The 22148-nt window shown below is 37.4% G+C and overlaps 3 protein-coding genes across 3 annotated transcripts in view; 1 reads left to right on the plus strand and 2 right to left on the minus strand.

Annotated features, from left to right (window-relative positions):
- The window catches only part of ppp4cb (protein phosphatase 4, catalytic subunit b), a 276860-nt gene that overhangs the window by 36921 nt on the left and 217791 nt on the right, over window positions 1-22148 (minus strand). The window lies entirely within an intron of this gene.
- coa3a (cytochrome C oxidase assembly factor 3a) lies at window positions 7079-12757 on the plus strand. The gene is made up of 2 exons (XM_079851562.1): window positions 7079-7324; window positions 12312-12757. Exons 1-2 carry the CDS (start codon window positions 7120-7122, stop codon window positions 12404-12406), a joined length of 300 nt encoding a protein of 99 aa, XP_079707688.1. The 5' UTR covers window positions 7079-7119; the 3' UTR covers window positions 12407-12757.
- The window catches only part of wnk4a (WNK lysine deficient protein kinase 4a), a 59236-nt gene continuing 50107 nt past the window's right edge, over window positions 13020-22148 (minus strand). Inside the window, exons 16-21 of the mRNA XM_079851504.1 lie at window positions 20822-21588; window positions 19642-19732; window positions 17606-18170; window positions 16124-16329; window positions 15569-15672; window positions 13020-14052 (exon numbers count right to left, since the gene is read on the minus strand). Of these exons, the coding sequence (XP_079707630.1) occupies window positions 14050-14052; window positions 15569-15672; window positions 16124-16329; window positions 17606-18170; window positions 19642-19732; window positions 20822-21588 (1736 nt within the window). The 3' untranslated portion in view covers window positions 13020-14049. The remainder of the gene's footprint in view (window positions 14053-15568; window positions 15673-16123; window positions 16330-17605; window positions 18171-19641; window positions 19733-20821; window positions 21589-22148) is intronic.

Below are 22148 nucleotides of genomic sequence, written 5' to 3' on the forward strand. Positions count from 1 at the left end.
AAAGGCTTTTTAAGCTTTTGTGAACTATATTTAATATAGAAGTACTGGTATTAAAGGGATAGGTCACTTTGAAATAAAATTTTGGTATGTTTTAGCTTACCTCAAGGGCATCCAAGATGTAGGTGTCTTTGTTTCCGCAGTAGTTTCAATTTTGATATTTTTAGGTCAAACCGTTCTTGTCTGTCAGTCATATAATGCAGGTCTATGGTCACGGTCTCAAAGAGCATTCACAGAGTCCAAATTAAACAATTCCCCATCGTAAGTACATATTGATGGCCTAAGACAGCGATTCCCAAACTGTGGTCCGTGAGGGTACTGCAGGTGGTCCGTGGAAAGGCTAAATTAAATATAAAATAATATTTTTTTTACCTTCATTTTACCATGAAATTCACATAAAAAAAGTAAAAAGAATATGCAGGCCTATATTGATGCAACATTTTTATTTAATTGTCAAGTTATTGTGTGATTACTAAAAAAGCCTAGTGGTGTTCGGCCGTGACATTCAAGTTCAGTGCCGTTAGAACCACAACATTGGTTCGGTGGATAGCAACAGGTTCTCTGAAGAGAAAAGGGCAGAGGCAAATATGTTTTCATTATCACATCACATGCATAGCCTTTAATGGTGCGTTCACACCGGACGAAATTTCGCTTCAAACTTTTGTTTTTACGCGCGTCAATTTCGCTCTTGACGTTAGTCAAGATGATTTAGTTGGATCTCTGTATCCACTTCCACTAATAACTCTAATCGCTCTTGTCTGTAAAAGTAAAATTGGATTAATGTATGTTTTGCAGGCACTTCCCCACACTTCAATGCAATATGTCAGATATGGAACAATCAATGATTTATACAACAAAAACAATGCATTCTTATTTAGAGAATCTTTAACTTGATGTCAGCGACCTCAGCGGTTGTTCAAGTCCTGTGTGTGTGTTTTCTGACGGGATGGACACATAATTCAGGGCAAGAGCGGCTCTGTAAAAGTAAGCTGAGATCCCGCAGGTGCTTTAATGGATTCTGTAGATGTTTCTCCTCGGGAAGCTGAGGAACTGAGAAGCTCAGAGATATTATTGATCGCTGTCTAGTAATAACAGTGTGTTGAGTGTGTGTTGATTAGCCAGCATAAAGACGAGGTGAAACCCTTGGAGAAACATTTCAATTCATCTATCTATTTGAAAAAAAGAATAAAGTTTACATTTATAAACATTTCAATCTTTATTGCAAACTTGAGGATAAGGCTGAAGATTTAATACGTACAGTACATAATTCAGTTATCAGGCATATCTGAAATTGGCAAAAGTTGTGATATCTTGTGACTGCAAGGCACCAAAAATAATAACTTTTTTTTGTTGCAGTTGAGGTAAATGTGTAGCTGCCTTCAGCACTGTTTGATGCTCAGAGTTTTACACACTTCTCTAGCAACGCTGCGTAAGTGTCAATGCTACAGAAAGACAGAATTCATTACGTAGTAATGTAATAGAGAACAAAAAAAGACAAACAACTCATTCTTAGAGACAAAAATTAGTCAAACAATTTAGAGTTTGGGTCACATGATTTGTTTCTGAAGCTGTAACGCCACCTTGTGGAAATCCTCTGGAACTGCAGGAACTGTTGGCAAATAAAAAAGACTGAGTTAAAGGGGTGGTTGAACATGATTTCACTTTTCTAACTTTAGTTAGTGTGTAATGTTGCTGTTTGAGCTTAAACAACATTTGCAAAGTTACAACGCTCAAAGTTCAAAGCAAAGGAAGATATCCCCCCCCCCCCCCCCCCCCGGGAACACGCAGTCCATGTTGAGAAGAGGAAAAGTTGTTGTATAAGAGTACATTTGTGAGTCAGCTCAAACTGTAGCATCCATCTTTTCACATGCAATAGAAAGTCACTCTGTGTGCATCTCACAACAGATCATATATGAGCAATTTATAGATTTATCATGACAGAATATCCTAATTGAAGATAGTTAACTCCACATCAGCAACATAAATTCATCAACTAACCATTCAGAGACATCCTGTTGCATTCTACATGTTGTCACTTCTTGAGTCTCTCCATTTCTATCTGACTCTGTTTAACAGAACAGTTTCTGTCATTTTAGTGTGTGTCTGCGTGAGGTAATAGCAGCTGCTAACAGACACAAGCTCTTGAAACCCCGCCCTCTGTGCCGGGAGCAGCAGCTCATTTGCATTTAAAGGGCCAGGCACAAAACGGTGTGTTTTTGCTCACCCTCAAAAAGTGACAACTTTAACTTGCTATATAAAAATATCTGTGGGGTATTTTGAGCTAAAACTTCACACACACATTCTGGGGACATCATAGATATATTTTACATCTTGTGAAAAGGGCATTATACCACCCCTTTAACTAAAGTTAATTTATCAGGCAGTATATTCAGTCATTTGAACTTTTTTGCATTCTTTTACCTTAAGACAATCATATATTAAAGTGGTCCTTTTATGCTTATTTACATGTTCATCTTTCTTTAGTGTGTAATGTTGCTGTTTGAACATCAAAAATCTCTGCAAAGTTTCAAAGCACAAAGTTCTTCTCTATATCAGTGTCAGTGTTTCTGAACTCCTGAAATGCCTCCATTGTAGTCTTGAGTTTCTTCCGGGAACGAACACGTCACAATATTCCTTATTTAAATAATTCATACCAGAATAAAGGGGCGGGGCCTGGTTGAGTTAGTTAGTAGTGTGTTAAACTGGCAGTTATGGGAAGGGGCGGGACATTTCCCAAACACACTCAAAGCGCTAGACCAATCACAACACACTGATCCAACCGACCAATCAGAGCACAGTGTGCTTTTCAGAAGGAGGGGCTTCATAGAGACAGGAACTAAACAGTGGTGCGTTGTTTCTCGTATAACGATCTAACTCGCTGATTAACTCTCATAGTGCGATGCAAAAGACTTTGTAAAAGGGCATAATATGTCCTCTTTAACACGGCAATTCAGGACACTAAGACCCAGAGATTTTTTGCAGAGATCTGATTCTGCTTGGAAATCTGTTATTCTACAGAAGGGATTTTTTTAAGCATCATTCAAATAGTTTGTATTCAAACTGGCAGTATGACAGCATGATGATGGACACGAATCACTAATAAAAAAGGGCTGACTGACACTTGCCTTTTCATCCAGTCAAGTAAAGGAGCAGGAGCAGGATCGGCATCATTGTAGGATTTCAAACACTCAGTCTGCTTCCTTTCTGTATTTGACAGGACCTTGAGACACAAACAAATGTTCTTTTAGTCAAATAAAAGACACTCTTTAGTTGCTCTCTTAAAGTGCTGTGGTAATTCTGATATTAAAGTCTGGCTGGCGCTCTAAAACATGTTTGGTCAAGGAGTGACTAGATTAAGTGCTGAGATCCTTCACATGTTGACCTTGCTTTCACAAGTTCAGGATTATCCCTAGAATGCATTAAGAGCGTGTCTTTGTGTGTGACATTTTAACGGACAAAAAATACAACAAAAAAAAGAGGTCGAGTAAATTAAAGTGCAAGAACTAGTTACCCGATTTTCCCTTTCAAAGAATTTCAGTAAAGTCACAGAAATCAATTTGGCTGTATAGAAAATTCTACTTTTACATCTACTCGTGCGTATCATTAACTTCCTTAAAGGAAAATCAGTCCAGCTCCACTCTGTTTTGAACTTTCTAACCTCTCTGAAGGATCCATCCTCTCCCATAATGCACCAGGATTCCTCTTTGACCTTCCCAGGAGAAGACCTTCATATCTTTCATGGATCAGCTGCAGGTCAGTTGGCCTATTTTCTCGGATATAGGTGGAAGTGTTCCTTAACAACATAAAACATGATTCCAAGTTACTGTAAACACAAATCTGACGTTGACTTCACTCTGAATATTGTATTCAAAATACATAAATATGACATTGCATAGGCTACACTACTGCTCAAAAGTTTGGAATCAGGATTTTTTAATATTTTTAAAAAGAAGTCTCTTCTGCTCTCCAATGCTGCATTTATTTGATCAAAAACACAGTAAAAACAGTAATATTGTGAAATAACTGTTCTCTATTTGAATAGATATTAAAATGTAATTTATTCCTGTGACATAAAGCTAAATTTCCAGCATCATTACTCCAGTCTTCAGTGATCAAATTTAATGTGTCCTTGCTGAATAAAAGTATTCTTTTAAGAGTTTCTTTTAAGAAAATAAATCTTACCTCAAACTGTTTCAACATTGATAAATAATCAGAAATGTTTCTTGAGCATCAAATCATCATATTAAATATACAGGGTTCCCACACCTTGGTTAACTTCAAATTCAAGGACTTTCCAGGTCCAATACCCTCAAATTCAAGGACTTAATGTGGGGACACATTTCAAGTGAGAGCAAGGTTACATGGTGTTACCTTTTAAGACACATTGTTACAGTTTTTATGAGTCAAACACAAATATGCTTTTTCATATGACAGAGATCTGATTCTATTAGTCGTATTTCTGTTTTGCATAAAACTGAAGAATATTCAGTACATCCTACACTGTATTTTAAAATGATCTAATATTAACTTTTGCATGGATTTTTTTTTAAAAGAGCTTAGTCTCATGTAACCAGCCTATTTTCCACTTAACGCGTAAATGTGTGTAACTAACGTGAAAATACAGCTTTTCATCACAGGAATAAATGACATTTTAACATTTATTACAATAGAAAAAGTTCTTTAAAGTTCTTTTATAATAAGATTATAAAACTTCTTTATTATAAACTTCTTAAAAAAAACATTAAATTGATTTAATGTTAAAAATTTGATTCCAAACTTTTGACCTGTAGAGTGAGAGAGTATGTGTGTGTGTGTGTGTGTGTGTGTGTGTGTGTTTGTGTGTGTGTGTGTGTGTGTGTGTGTGTGTGTGTGTATATAATTATCACTAAACATATAAAATGAAATAAAAAAGATCAGATGAAGTGTGTAGTGGGTGTTGTGCGTTCTCTCCACACCTCGAGCAGGACGGCAGAGAACCAGCTGCACCTCTGAAGGAGAAATCCTCAAACACTGCAACACTTGCTGTAGGGTCAGAGTTCACAGGCCAAATATCAGTTTAATAGTAAATATGGTCTTGGCTGACATCACTTTGATTGCCCAGGAAGGAATAATTGGACTATAATCAACAAATCCTGGCCCTTCACATGGTTTACGTTAATATTCCCATCATGTCTGTAATGGTTAAAGACAAGCTCTGGTTACCTGATAGGACAAGCCCTTCAGCGGCTGCCCGTTAATCGACAGAATGACGTCTCCCTCCTGAATCTGGCCACTTTCCTCGGCAGGCTGACCTGGGAACAGCGTTCTGATCCGCACGATGGAGCCACAGTCGAGGGACGTGTCCAGCTCTGAGATGAAGAAGCTGAAGCCCAGACCGTTCAGGGTCTTCTTAAGTTTCACCTCCTGAATGTTCTCTGGGGACGGAATTAGACACATTTAAGCCAGCCTTGTGGAGGTGACATCACTTTACCTGTGTTTGTGTAATCCTGAAGCGCGGTGGACATCTGTGTGTTTAAGGGAATACAATCTTTAAGACATTTCAAGGTTTCTCAATGATTCCAAGATTTTAACTCTTTCCCCGCCATTGACGAAATTTTCCGGCTTTCCATGTTTTCACTGTTTTAACGTAGGGGGCGCTATGACACATCTTCTGAAAGAGAAGTGAGATTTTCAAATGCACGCTTGGTGCCGTCCCTCGAGCTGGCCGATTTTCATTAGTCGATGCCAGACCATTAATCTTTCAGATTTAGGTCTGGATTTCCAGGCTAGTTGGATGTAAGAATGAACATAGCCATCTTCATTTACTCTCGTTGTTACACGAGGATGGATCAGACGACTCTTCACAAAACACAAATTATTTCTTAAAATGTAAAACTTTTTAAATAAGCTCTTTAAAGTTATACATTTATGCGAGAATCACACTTACAACATGTGTCGCTGTTTAAAATATTTGATACACCTTGTGTTGAGTTCAGTTATGATGTAGGTGAGCAGGAGTGGAAAAGTGAATTTTTGGTTTGACAAGGGCCAATAGTACCCAACATTTGTTTGCCAGACTGTAATGGAAAAGACTGGGAAGGGGCCTCAGTCTTGAGTATTAAAATGTACATTGAAGAACTACTGTACTTTTGTTTAAAAAGAGAGGTGTACAAATGCAATAATATTTTGATTGCCAATTAATTTGGTCATTTTTACTTTTAACTATGAACAGGAAAACATTTGATTTATTTTTTCAGACCACTTTTTCTGGGCCTCCAGGTAAAACGGTTCCCCCTGTGTTCAGTGGAAGAGACTGATCTGAATAGACAGTTAGTGTGGCACTCTATAGAGAAGTAGGCTAAGTTTATTTTTAGATATATCATTTATAAAGCAAAAGTAACAGCCAACTATATTTTAGATGCCACAGATTAATTCATTAACTTATTTATTTATTTTAAATGTTTTATTATTATTTTACTTTAATAGCCTACATTTTCTTATTTAATTTGATCAATTTTATTATTATTATTTTACTTTTATTAGCCCCTACTAGCAGTCCCTTGCAATGATAATGCCTGTTTGTTATTTGAAAAGGTTTAGCCTAGTTTTTTTTTTTTTTTTTTTTTTTTTTTGTAAGATCACAACCAGAGAACGAAAAATGTTGACTAGTTGTCGGAACATGTTAAAGTTAACATTTGAATCATTATACCAGCCCAGGATAGGCTACACAATATGATTATAGCATGCATAAACGGTTACGAAAACTGAACGTGTGTGGGGGGGATGTTTTTTTTTTTTCAAGAAAAAAAAATACAATAGTGCAGACACGCAGGACATTTCCGTGTGCGGGGGCCATATTTTTTTTTCCAGGATGGTAGGGGAAGACTCATGAATATTCATTAGGGAAGTCATCCCTGATTGGTCTAATGACCTACCTCTAACCCCACCCCTAAACCTACCCGTCACTGGGGTTAAGACCAATCAGGGATGACTTCCCTAATGAATATTCATGAGTCTTCCCCTACCATCCTGGGAAAAAAAATATCGCGTGCGGGGGGGAATGGCAAGGCGAGCTGCGCAAAAGAGGCGCAACATTGACGTGTAAAGTAACCTCGTGTTACGTCACAACACAGCGCTTCAAACATGGCAGACAAGAGTAGTCAAGGGGACCTCAAACCTGAAGCCCAGTTTGCAAAGAGAATAAACCCTGTAAAGGAAGAGCTGACGAGGGAACAGTTGCAGTTCATCCAACAAGTGGAGCTGGCGCAGTGGAAGAAGAAAGTCGGCAATCTCCGGGGGCGAAACCTTGCGACAGGACTCGCCATCGGCGCGGTAGTGCTCGGCATCTGTATCCTTTACGACTCTCTTACACAAGGTTATGTCAGTAACAGGCTGATACAGTGCGTCACATCTATCAGATCAGATCATATGAGATAGCTGATTATAGTGGTAGCCTATAATGAGTGAGAGTAATATTAGGTCTTAGATTACTACACGTGGGTGCATTATTACATGATCAACCAATGTGACATAAGTGCTTATGTCATGATGAGCAACGCTTCATCATATTTGTCACATGATCAGTCAGACACTTGAATATGTTATTAATCTTCTGGTGCTGTTATTAACTTACGAGAATCCCTGTGCTCTTTCAGCCAGTCAAAACAGACCGAACGCCTTTCGTGCAACTTTTTAAAATAATTAATATGACTGTAAAAAAAAAAAAATCTTGTTTAACTTATAAAAAAAGTTATAAATTGCTTAACTTATTAAAGCAATGTAAAAACATATATTGTCATAACTTATGGATCATAATTTTTTTGGATTGTTTAGTGTACTTGTTTTCTATTATACTTCCACTTAAATAGTTTGTATTTTACATTTAGTCATTTAGCAGATGCTTTTATCCAAAGCGACTTACAAATTAGGATTAAATTAAGCGAGTCATCAAGATTTTGTGTTGATTTCATGGTGCTAAACAATATTAAGGCTACCTGTAAATCATGCAACACGTATTTCTGTTTAAAATAATAGAAAAGTTATTTTATACTATTTTTCGATTAATGCAGTTTTTAAGTTAAGCCTAGAGCAAAGGAAAGTAAAAGCATTTTGTTAATCTGATTCAATCATACAATTTAATAAAATCGAAATACTTTTTTTCTGCATCGTGGCTGATTTGTAGATCGTATATTGTTTGAAGGGCCTGTATAAAACTAAAATATCACATCTAACATAAAAGTTTTGGGTAACACTTTGTTTTACAGTGTCAAGTCAAGTCATCTTCATTTATACAGCGCTTTTAACAATGTGGATTGTTTCAAAGCAGCTTTACAGAGATAAGCGTATAATTTAAGGTAACAGAGATTGTTTTGGCTTTATAGCAGAGTTAAGTTATTTTCCATCTAAAGTTAGTTTTGATTGATTTGCTTCCGTCGCAACGATCATTTGTTATTAAATTAGGGGCCGCTAAGACGACACCGTTCTCTCTACACAGACTTTAAACGCGAACCTGTGATAAATGCTGATGGCGCTCACGTGCGCATCAAGAATTAATTCTATAGAGAGCCTAAGTCCCTCCCCTTCCGGTCGACCACCATGGGACCTTATTTCGGAAAAATATTGTATGGTAGTCAATGGCGAGAGACAACAAATATTTTGATCTCGTTTGAATTGTGCCCTGATTTACACATATGATGTTTGTCAATTTAAAAGATACATTTTAAAGTCAAGAAAGTCGCAGCTTGATGTAAAACTGCTGAGGTATAAGACTGTGAAAATACGTAATTACAAAGACTACAAACCCAGAAGGCGCACATGCGACGTCATACCTTTTCTCTCAATGAATGAAGCTAACTTTACTGAAGCTAACGTCTGTCATGTTTTCTATAGTCTTACATTATAATCGTAACGTTACGCCGTCATGCCTGAGTGTTTTGAGCCAGAATACACACATACGAGCAACGGATCTTGTGACGTACATAGTGCGAGACGAGAGATGTAGTTCATTGAGCGATTTTCACATAAAACTAAACGTTACTCTTCTGCTTTATGACAAACTGCGACTTTCTTGACCTTCATAATTACCTTTTAAATTGACAAACATCATATGTGTAGTTCAGGGCACAGTTCAGACGGAATAAAAAGATAAGTTATCTCTCGCCATTGACTTCCATACATATTTTTTCCGAAATAAGGTCCCATGAGCCGGAAGCGGAGGGGCGGGACTTAGGCTCTCTATAGTTATGTGCATTTGAATATACGCAGGTTTGGAATTCCCTACAAGCCAAGCCTAATCAAAGTACTTGTCTTTCCTTATAAATTTTGAAAAATAATTTTATTTTATTTTGTTGCTTTGGGGTAGGAACGCGAAACGAATTTTCCCGACAACGCCTTATCTGTAGAGTGGTAAAGGGATCCTCCACAGGGGAGAGACTAGTCGGCACTTCAGCACTGCGTTGTCATCGCGTCCAGGCGAAGGTCCTTCATCAGATCTGGATATGGCCTGGATCCAGCAGGCTGCGGGAAAACCTCGGGATAAACACAGACACTAAAATTAGCGTAGATGCCATTCTTCTTATGATGTAACGAGTACATCAGGATTTTTGGGAAGTGTTCCCGGTTCCAGCTGACCTAATCTATGCAGCCTAGCATTAAATTATAGAAGTCTATAATGTGTTATGTGAATGCTAGGTCAAAGAGATGTGTCTTTAGTCTAGCTTTGAACTGACAGAGTGTGTCTGCTTCCCGGACAATGGTAGGAAGACTGTTCCAGAGTTTTGGTGCTAAATAGGAGAAGGATCTCCCGCCAGCAGTTGATTTTGATATTTTAGGTATTATCAACTGGCCGGAATTTTGAGATCGCAGTAGACATGAAGGACTATAATGCGTTAAGAGCTCGCTCAAGTACTGCGGAGCTAAACCATTCAGTGCTTTGTAAGTAATCAGAAATATTTAAAAATGTATGCGATGCAAAGTGTCCTTGTTACATATGTTACATGTACTTACCGTAGTAATAATTATGCATAATTACATGCAACTAACCCTCAGCCAAATCCTAATCCTACCCTAACCCTATAGTAAGTATGTAGTTGCTTAATATTACTCAGTACTTACATATATAATATGCGATTGCTATGAACGATTCTAAGGACCCACACACTTTTGGGGGCCCCAGAGATCAATGTTATTAATGGAATGGGTGCGGTAGGGGCCCAACCTCATAATCTTTTTTTTATAGGGCCCAAAATTGCTGGGGTCACAGCAATTCACCATGATCACAGGCTCCAAAAAATATTAAGCAGAACAACTGTTTCCAACATTGAGAATAACTGAGTATCAAATCATCATATTAGAGTGATTTCTGAAGGGTCATGTGACACTGAAGACTGGAGAAATGATGCTGAAAATCATAAAGTATATCAAAATAGAAAACCGTTCTTTTAAATTGTAATCATATATCACAGTATTACAGTTTTTCTGTGTTTTTGATCAAGTAAATGCAGGCTTGATGTTCAAAAACATACAAAATTGTACAACCCCAAATCAGAAAAAGTTGGGACACTGTACAAATTGTGAATAAAAATGGAATGCAATGATGTGGAAGATTCAAATTTCAATATTTTATTCAGAATACAACATAGATGACATATCAAATGTTTAAACTGAGAAAATGTATCATTTTAAGGGAAAAATAAGTTGATTTTAAATTTCATGGCATCAACACATCTCCAAAAAGTTGGGACAAGGTCATGTTTACCACTGTGTGGCATCCCCTCTTCTTTTTATAACAGTCTGAAAACGTCTGGGGACTGAGGAGACAAGTTGCTCAAGTTTAGGAATAGGAATGTTGTCCCATTCTGGTCTAATACAGGCTTCTAGTTGCTCAACTGTCTTAGGTCTTCTTTGGTCATCTTCCTCTTTATGATGTGTCAAATGTTTCTATGGGTGAAAGATCTGGACTGCAGGCTGGCCATTTCAGTACCCGGATCCTTCTTCTACGCAGCCATGATATTGTAATTGATGCAGTATATGGTCTGGCATTGTCATGATGGAAAATGCAAGGTCTTCCCTGAAAGAGACGACGTCTGGATGGGAGCATATGTTGTTCTAGAACTTGGATATACCTTTCAGCATTGATGCTGCCTTTCCAGATGTGTAAGCTGCCCATGCCACACGCACTCATGCAACCCCATACCATCAGAGATGCAGGCTTCTGAACTGAGCGCTGATAACAACTTGGGTTGTCCTTGTCCTCTTTAGTCCGGATGACATGTTGTCCCAGTTTTCCAAAAAGAACTGATTCGTCTGACCACAGAACAGTTTTCCACTTTGCCACAGTCCATTTTAAATGAGCCTTGGCCCAGAGAAAACGCCTGCGCTTCTGGATCCTGTTTAGATACGGCTTCTTTTTTGACCTATAGAGTTTTAGCTGGCAACGGCGAATGGCACGGTGGATTGTGTTCACCGACAATGTTTTCTGGAAGTATTCCTGAGCCCATGTTGTGATTTCCATTACAGTAGCATTCCTGTATGTGATGCAGTGCCGTCTAAGGACCCGAAGATCACGGCATCCAGTATGGTTTTCCGGCCTTGACCCTTACGCACAGAGATTGTTCCAGATTCTCTGAATCTTTGGATGATATTATGCACTGTAGATGATGATAACTTCGAACTCTTTGCAATTTTTCTCTGAGAAACTCCTTTCTGATATTGCTCCACTATTTTTCGCCGCAGCATTGGGGGAATTGGTGATCCTCTGCCCATCTTGACTTCTGAGAGACACTGCCAATCTGAGAGGCTCTTTTTATACCCAATCATGTTGCCAGTTGACCTAATAAGTTGCATATTGGTCCTCCCGCTGTTCCTTATATGTACATTTAACTTTTCCGGCCTCTTATTGCTACCTGTCCCAACTTTTTTGGAATGTGTAGCTCTCATGAAATCCAAAATGAGCCAATATTTGGCATGACATTTCAAAATGTCTCACTTTCAACATTTGATATGTTATCTATTCTATTGTGAATACAATATAAGTTTATGAGATTTGTAAATTATTCCATTCCTTTTTTACTCACAATTTGTACAGTGTCCCAACTTTTTCTGATTTGGGGTTGTAATGTTTCCAAACTTTTGACCGATACTGTATACACACATATATATAATTTAAAATATATGTATATACATACACATATATTATGTTAACAAAAACTTTAATGTTAGATGTGATTAATCAGGATTAATCGATTTGACAGCACTATATAAATATGAATAACGTCATTCCAGTATGAACTGTAGCAGATCTGTGTGTGCTGTTTCCCTTCACCAGCCGTCCTCAGATGGCTACACCTTCTACAAAGTATCCCAAGAAAAAATCATGGATGAAATAGATGCAGAAGCAAAAGCACGAGCTCCGAAGACCGGAGCGAACTGAGTGAAGGTTCAGGAACTGTCTCACTGACACTCATGAACACGCATGAGCGCGAGCGAGCGCGCGCGCCGGCAGAGGGCGCCACATCCAATCAAATCACTGTATCCTGTTGGACGTCAGACTCGACGAGGAATCCTTCGTTTGTCAAGACAGTTGTTCATCATTTCTATTCGTGTTCGTGGAACTGAATGTCATAATATTCTCATTCTATGAATACTTAAGTAATTCTACTGGTCATCTTGCTTTGCGTGTAAATGCATTCATAATCACAGTGAGTTTAATTTAAATAATAGCCGCCTTTTGTTTATGTTTGCCTTTTTTTTTTTTTTAATAAACACAATGTGTCCTAAATTATACTGCAGTGTTTAAAATGAATACTCGACCAACATTCGTCCTTTTTTATAGCTATTTATTGACTTTAAATGTACAAATGTGATTTAGAATAATACATAATCATAAGATAGGGAAGGCACAGCATGGCAGTGTTGCATTGCACATTGAAGCGATCGATATAACAGAGCATGAAGTCACATTTATCTCAATCTAAAACACATTGTCTGTGTTTGTGTCTGTAACTGATTTGCTGATGTGGATGCACATATAAAGGCATTCATGATTTTTCACAGTTTTTAATGAGCCATGAATTGGTAATCTTGGGTTGTCATATTAAAGATCTTTTTGGCATGTGTTTGAAACAGAAAAAGTGCAATAGATAATGACAAAAATCCACCCGAAAGTATGAAGCTATACATCATAAAATTAGCTATTTCTGAATGTTTATGTTCAGAATTCCTCTTTACATCATGCAAGTAGATGTGTCTCATAAGTTAATTAGACAAAAACAAATTCACCAAATATTGTACATAATGTTTAAACACTAAGACTACAGAAAGCATAAATGTTGAAACTTTGGGCTCAATGTGAAAAATCTGAACATACTGTGTTAATATTACAATGAACATAATGAATGCACTTTTATTGACTGCTCTTTGTAAACATAAAAAATCAATTATTTATTAATGACTCTATTGTACAATCCTAGATGGGACCGCAACTTAGGCCAAAGTGCAGTGTGCATATCATTTACACTTTATGGCTGACACTTGCTTTGATTTTTGGTGCAATTATTAAGTCAGTCAAACTCAGACTGGTAAAAGTCAAATATAGTAAGTAAATGTACATAAACTTCAAGGTAAAGACGTTCTGCATCCCGATAGATGAGAATCTCAAAGCTGGAACAATCGATGCAAAAATATATATTTAGTCCCCCCACCCTCAATCTGGTTTTATTTATTTTTATTCACATTTAAACTATTATCATAAAGCAGACCCTATGAGGTGATAGCAGAAATCTCTCTGGACCGGATCATGGAGACTGCTGCGATTCTTGCGTGATGATCTGGTGTTTCTACAGCGCGAACACAAGCAGCAGAACAGAGACAGCAGGGCATCTGTTGATTCAGATGTTTGCCCGTTCAGCAGGTTTTTAGAAAAGTGCAAAAGAGAGAGTTAGGAATCATCATCAGTGCTGAGCCTTCAGAGAGTCCCGCCAAACCATCGGCTCTTCACAGAAACAGAAACATCCCTCATGTCAGTCACAGATGAATGAGGTAGTCGGATATAGTCCCGCCAATGTACCAGGATTCTTACTGGTGGGGAAACAGAAAAGAGGAACGTTATTCAGATTTGAATGCATGAAAAGAAGGGTTCAGCTTTAAGCATCGTAAGATCATGTGCTGCTAATTAATCATTGGCGTTGTATTGAATATCCACAATATATGATTTTGCTGTTGAAATTGAGTTTGATCGTCCTTGTCTCGTAACTAATTAAAGCGTTAAAGGTACAATATGTAAGATTTTTGTAATAAAATATCCAAAAATCACTTGCACAGTGGGATATATTTCCTGCAGTTGTGTACTTACAATATCCCAAAAGTTCCCAAAGATTTTTAATTTCAGAGAAATTCCAATTTTAAATAATGGCTCATCCATGTTCACTTGTCGCCTGTCAACGACGTAATATCCGCGTTATCCCTGGCTTCCGCTCGTACTGCCATAGTAACCATGGCGACAGACGTGGACAACTGCCTTGTGTCTAGCGGCACGCTCATGCTGTTGTTGTTTTGTTAAAACATTATGGACCATGGCAAGCAGACTTTGGGACAAAAGGAGAACTAAAACGAGGATCAATATCGGCGTGGCGTTTCCGATAGCTTCACGTCCGTGACTTCGACTTGACAGAGATGCAGTTTAGTGTGATAGTGTAACGTTAGACCAAGTGACACCGCTGCGTTACCTCACAAGTTTAATTAGTCAAATAATGACCTGTGTAAGTAGTAATTCAGCACTTGCGTGTAGTTCGGTAGAATGAAATGTCCTTATTCCTTTATATCCGCGGGACTCGCGTGTGGCGCTGATATCTGTCTCTCATTAGCAATCGCGCCCTTCTTCATACCACAGTCATGTTAAAAACATCAATGTATTCACTCAACCATAAACATTATTAGATCCATCAGCATGACGACAAGATCCATAATTCCACTTATGAGTCATCAACCTAAGCCTTTGTTATTGTAAGAGGTTAGCGACCCCTAGTGGCGAAAAGACAGATATGTTTCTACATCGATAGCAGAAATGTTGTTAAAGTTGGTAAGTTTGATCCATTTCTGTGAAACCGTTCAAACTGCCTGTTTCTAATCAATTCATTTAATTCACTCCTTGTAGCATTTTTCATGTTTTAGTAAGTATGCATGTCGGTAAATATTGCATTGTTATATCGGTGCACATAAATGATAATAATTTAGTGAAAGACAATAAGAAAAACGTCTTAATCATTTCCTACAATCTTGAATCTACTTGGTAAAAAAAAAGATCAGGTTGAAATGATGGCTCCTCTTTAACAAATACACAAATCTAGGATTTATATACATTACTATTAAAATGTTCACAAATGTCAGCGCTATTTGCGAAGGTAAATAAATTAAAATTTTATATTAAAAAAATTATATTTTATTTAATTTTAAATTGAAATGACATTTTTCCTTTTATGTTTGTCTAAATAGTCAACACTGTGTAAATCAGCATAGCAGGAATGTTTATTCCATTAAAGGTGAAGGTAATTAATGATTACTCGTTAATCCCTGTGCTGAATGTAATGCATCATACCATTCTAGTGAAATCAGCAGCGAAAGTCACTCCTTTAGCCGGCCGGGAATCCTCCTGGGAACTGCTGCTACTGTTGCCGCTCAGGGAGTTCTTCCTCATGATCCCTGTGGGCCAATCACAGCACAGCAAGATGTTAAACATTTCATTTGCTCATTTACAGTTTTCATTTAATTAAACAATTGCTTATTCAGCCCCACCTAAAACCACTAATACAACTCTCTACTAAAAGCTAGTGCGCTGTCTATGAAGACAGCATAGACACAAAAGATGCTCCAAAAGGTACTAAGATACTTTCTTTCTAAGGCAGGACCCTATCTAAACACACAAAACGAGGCGTTTTTGCTCACCCTCAAAAAGTGACAACTTTAACATGCTATATAAAAATATCTGTGGGGTATTTTGAGCTAAAACTTCACACACACACTCTGGGGACATCAGAGATTTATTTTACATCTTGTGAAAAGGGCATTATACCACCCCTTTAAAAGGCAGCTGTCTGTGTAGGTGGTAAACAGCGACATTTTTGTGTTCATTTTTGGAAAAGAGTCTGAGAACCTGCTAAAGGCAGAATGTCGAGTCTCTGGAGGCTGTTTCTGCGAGACGATGGGAAGTTTCCTCCTTTAGACATGCGACGCTGGCGGCTGGAGAGCATGACTGCTGGAGACACTATACAGGGAGGAGGAATCTTCCCCATCTTACAGTATAGTTCCTCTATCTCTCGCTTCTGCAGCGCCTGTAGAGACTGAACCTCACACAGATGCCTGAGTGGGAGAGAGACAGGAGGATTCACAGGAATTAGGGATGTCTGCGTGACTGAGACAAACATCATAATCACGATTATTTCGGTCAGTGCTGTAACCATGATTATTTTACACGATTAGGAGTGGGTGTTATGACTCTTTTATAATCATATAGTAATTTTTTTCATGATAGTGAATTATTTCCTGCAAAGCATACAGTAACACTTTATTTAAAGCCTTTATTTGTAATGCATTATAAAAGTATTTTTAATGCATTAATTATGCCTTGTAATGCACCTTATAGTGCATTGTATGATCTCATGAATAATTGTAAACACAGATATAATACATTATAATACTTATGTTACACCTTTAGAGAGTATAAAGCATTAAAACACAACAAACAACCAATTTTAGATGTAACAAGAAATCTGCAGATATTATAATGCATTTAAACTTTGGTTACAATTATTGATGAAAAAATATAATGTATTACAATGTACATTATGAATACCTTTATAATGCATTATACATAAAAGCTTTAATTAAAATGTTACCAAGTATAATATATATATATATATATATATATATATATATATATATATATATATATATATATATATAATGTATAATTTGCTGGAAGTAAGGTTGCTTTGCCTTTGATATCAACATTTTAGATACCAGTGAAATTTCACAAGCAGAAACTAATACTAACTAATGTATGTAAAAAAAAGTCCTCAAACAATTATTAAAAAAGGTCAACATTCAGTAATACAAGAAAACAATGACAAAAAATAAGACAAATACAATAGAAAAAAAGATAAAAATTTTATTAAATTAACTGAACAATGCTTTCTAAAAGTATAGAGGTCAGCCAACTTTAAACAAATGTAATAAATCAAATGTAAACAATAAAAACTCCATAGTCTCAACTTTATACATTAAATATTTATTCTAAAGTATTACTGCTAAAGTTATTCAGTCAAGAGCAGTGAGTGTTTTCTCATGCTGTTTGATTAATTTACATTAGACTATATGCACTTTGAACTCTTTTTAATATCAAGCACGTCCCAACTGCATATTACGGCAGTAACATTATATTATTTGACAGATTTGGGCTTTTATGGAAGGGCAAAAGCACACTGCTTTAAAGGAAAGAAACCGAATAAGGCCCAATAATCTCGATTATGGTGTTTTAATAATCCTTGGAAGCCAAAATCGAAAACTAAAATAATTTGATGAATCGCACAGCTCTAAGAGAAATATAATAAAACACAGAAGTTTGAAAGTGCCTTACTTCTCCCTCAGCTCCTGTAGCTCCTCCCACATCTCTTCATCCTCGCTCTCTGATTCGTCGCTGCTCAGGTAGGAGGAGCTTCGCGTGTAGCTCATCCACAGGTTGTGGAAAGGAGTGGCATACGGAGGACTGGTCGTGTTTCCATCCCACACTCTCCCCTCTGTGTCCAGAGCCACAGAAAAACCACTGTCCACCGACGTTCCCATCAGACCCGGGCCACAATCCACCCTGCGTCCCTTCTTCCTCCTGTGCTTCATCATCTCATCACGATCATAATCATCATTCTCCTGCTCTCGCTCATCAATCTGTCCCTCTCGGGCCTCTTTTCGGTTTCTCCCCGTCTCGGGCTGGCCTGCAGGACTCAAATCACGCCGAGCCTCACAGGTTTTCGCAGGATTTTGAGGTATAAAAGAGCACGCAGGCTGATCCAGCGAGCTGATGGCATCATCCCGAGGGACGACAGGTTCACTGGGTGGAGTTTGACTTTCTGTGTGTCTGGCGGGAGCAGGAATGTCTTTACTGGGGGACACCTGAAAACGGCCCACAGTCACAGTACTCTTCGGCTCTGTGAGAAAGATGGAGAAACAGAAAAGGTGGAAAGAGTTGTAAAAGACTGCAAAGATACCTGTAAATCCTCTCACACATGATATATGTCACCTGACCTCATAATCACATTACATTCGAGTGACGTCCAGTTATCATCATGAAAATAATGTGTTACTTTAATCCTCTGCTGGTCTTTGGGCATTTTAGACTGAACGATTTTACATTTTTCATTTTTTTATTGTTTTACTTCACGGAATGTTATGAAATTTGGTGACTTTAGTAGCACTTGCTATATGAACACACACACACACACACACACACACATACACACACACATACACACACACACACACACACACGCACGCGCGCACACACACACACACACACACACACACAAATGTGGGTATGATTACAAAATGGTCTTAAAAATGGTCAGTTACCACAATAAGAAATGAATGGGAAGTACAAAAATACAGAGGTTTTATGGGGAACAATATACAAATTAGCCATGATAAAGTAGTCTTTGATGATGTCTTAGTATAGATTTAAGATTTAATATAGAATTAAGATTTCATTATTTTAATTTTAACTGTATTGATTGAAAATAATTAGGTTTTTCTTATTTATTTATTTATTTTTTTACAATATTTGGATTATTAAATTATTAGCATAATTTAGAGGTGAATATAGTCTAGTGTCATGAAATCCCCTCAAAATACAAAATATTCAAGAATAAATATAATTGAAACACGTATTGTCTTTGGTTTTGACCGCCGAGGATAACAAGTGTGACGCCTGAAGGTTAATTTCAATTTTGTGTAAAAATGTCCAATAATAAGTCAAAGAAAGAGATTACAGCTGTAATATTTTGTCATACAGGAAATGAAAGACCCAATCGAGAGCATTGCATTGTGGGATACAGTATTCTGCAGTGTGGTTTGGCTATATACTGCTCAATTTGTCAAATGTAGCAGGCCATCAAACTATGAACAATATAGTCTACATACAGTACAAACAAATGAACCAGAATATCAGCCAAAAACAATTAAATGTTAAACAATTTGTGATTCAAATATTTTATATAAATTTGGATTAAAATGCACAATAATATTTACTTCATGTGACACAATGCAGCATAATCCTAATGCAGCTAAATGTCTAGTGTTGTTTCACATTTTCCTTTTTTAAATATATGACAGTATTTACTGTATCCTGTAATACTCAGTAAGTATTATGTTTATATCCCATCCCGAACACAGCCAAAATAGCTCCGGTTTTAGGAACACATAAAAGCTGTGGACCAAGAAACAAAAAAACACTTTGGTTGCGCAAGAACTCCGCAGGCTTATTTAATAGGTGTCCACAAACCCTCTGTGAGTGCAAGACCATATAACCATGCAACATTATAAAACCACATTCTGTAAGCAGAAAGCCCTATGTGTAGCAGGTAGTGTGTTACGTGTGTTTGTGTTTAGGGATCAGTATCTTACCAGATGGTGAAGAGATGTCTTGACCCTGTGAAGTTCTGGTACTCTCTCCTGAGACCAGAGGAGACAATGATCTGGGACTGGATGACGACACCTTGGAGAGAAAGACTGTTTCATTCAGGAATACTTCCACATCTGGACATCACAACCGAGGACGAACACATTTAAAGGTACATTAGCAATGTTAGCTATTGACATTCAGTGATATAAAACGTGCTCAGAAAAAACACTATGGAAACAAACACAGTCATAACACAGAAACGCACAACTGTTACTCAATATAAAGAGCAGAGGACACCAATTACCATGATCCAGATCAGGACCCATCATTGGTTCCACCCATATTTATCATATATACACACATATATATGTGTGTATACAATTATAGTCGGAATAATAATTGAAATTAAGAAATATTTTATGAAGTGATTATTTTACTTTTTATATAATTAAATAAATTGTATTGTAAATAAATGCAATAAATTATGTTTTTATTCAATATAAAAATCGTTATTATTATTTATAAGATATTTTTTTATAATTTATTTGACTATTTATAATACTTTTACAAGGTGTCGCCAAAATGTAAGATTAATTTACTGAAAGTTATTTTGGGATAACTGACTGACCAGAATGTTTCTGGGAAAGGATTTTTTTTTTTTTTTTTTTTTGATAAAACTGCAATAGAGAAAAAATATTTTTTCTGATAAAATTAAAAGGTGATAAAAAAAAGCTACATTTTGCTGTGCTTGTTTGTAGGACTGCACAATTTGGCCAAAAAATGTGTGATTATATATCAATATGGCTATGAAATAGTAATGAAATTTATAATTTATATTTATAATATATAATATCATTCGTTTATCATTCTTATTAATTAAAATCTTAAGAAAAATATAATAATAATTATTATTATTTATTTTTATACATGTCTTAAGTTCTTCTAAAAACCACTGGGAGCCCTAAAAGCTTTTCTTTAGTTGACAAAAGCCAGTTTATATAAGTTCTCATTAAAAGTATGAGATGGTTGGTGCATGTTATGTTTATATATATATCATTTTAATCACTACCTTTGCTATTAGATAATTGCACTAAGCCATATGGCAATTTCAGTGTTATTTAAACTAATTGTACAGACTAGACCTCTTTAATTGGTTAACTGGTGAAGAGGTTAATGTCTTACTCTGCTATCTGGGCTCGCTCGTGGGGAAGACGACAGTCCAGATGAAGACCCGGGGCTGCTCCGCTGCTCTAGTAAGTGCCTGGGGAAAGCGGGTCTGTATCCGTGAGGATATTCCTTAGAGGAGTCCTGTGCATACAGCATTCCCTCTTGAGGCGCTGTCTGCTGGGCGGACATGGGAACGCCACTGGGTGAAGTAGACGTTGGAATCGTTTGGGAAGGCGGCGACATCAAACTGTCTCGAAACTGAGATTCCATGTTCTGGTAATACTCGGCCATCCCTGGAGATTGAGGATACTGGGGCGCATACATCGTGGGATAACCAGGCTGGAAACCCGGCATGGCCTGTACCATGTTCGGTGCGGGCATGAAGGAATGTGCCATGCTCATTGCCATAGACAGCACATTAGCCAGGGAAAACAGAGGCTGACTGTGTGGAGGCCACATGGCCTGTGCGTGAGCCGGAGACATCAGGTTGACGTCGGAAACGGGACTTGAGACGTCTGAGCTGAGTGGACTGGGGGAGCCCGGGCCGGATGCAGGGGACGAGAGGGAGTATGACGGACTGCTGTGCATTCGGGACAGAGGAGTATGGCTGGGTTTGGGGGAGCCTGGGTGAGGCGGGTACGGGAACGGGAAGTGGGTGGGGTTGTTCATGTACGAGGGCATAAACTGCTGAACGTGAGGTAGGTTGGGATGAGGCATTCTGGGATCAGAAGTGTAGGCTGAGGCTGATGGGACGTGATGAGGATGAAGATGAGGATGAGAACCTGGGAAATGACAAAGATATTAGTCAGATGGTAGTGCAGAGTGAGATTTTCTATGTTATATTAATTTTTTTAAAAGGCAGTGAGTGGTGTTCACTTGCCTTGTTAATTTTTTAAAACACTCAGAATTTAATGCAATTCTTAAATGTAATCAGTCATGCTGTAAAAAATTAGTTTCAACTTTAAAAGGTAAGTGTTCATGCTGCCTTAAAATTTTAAGTTTAGTCAACTCAAATATCCAAGTTGTCACTTAGTACTTCACATTCAAGTTGACTAAACTTAAAAATTTAAGGCAGCACGAACACTTACTTTTTTTAATTTGAAACTATTTTTTTTTTTTAAAGAGCGATTTACTTTAGTGTTGTGTGTTTTATTTTTTTATTCATTTAGACTAAATGGTATAGTTTTAATATTTGCCATTTCTAATTTATCAAAACGATAAAGGTCACTCCTCTAAAAGCTGCATGAGGTACAGTATCATTAATGTCTGCAGCACAAATATGTGGGCGAGTTACAAGACAGATTAGTATTAGGGTTAGCAAGCACCAACATCTGAAGAGTTG

This window comes from Squalius cephalus, assembly GCF_949319135.1.
Source record: "Squalius cephalus genome assembly, chromosome: 19".
In the NCBI taxonomy this organism is placed as follows: Eukaryota; Metazoa; Chordata; class Actinopteri; order Cypriniformes; family Leuciscidae; genus Squalius; species Squalius cephalus.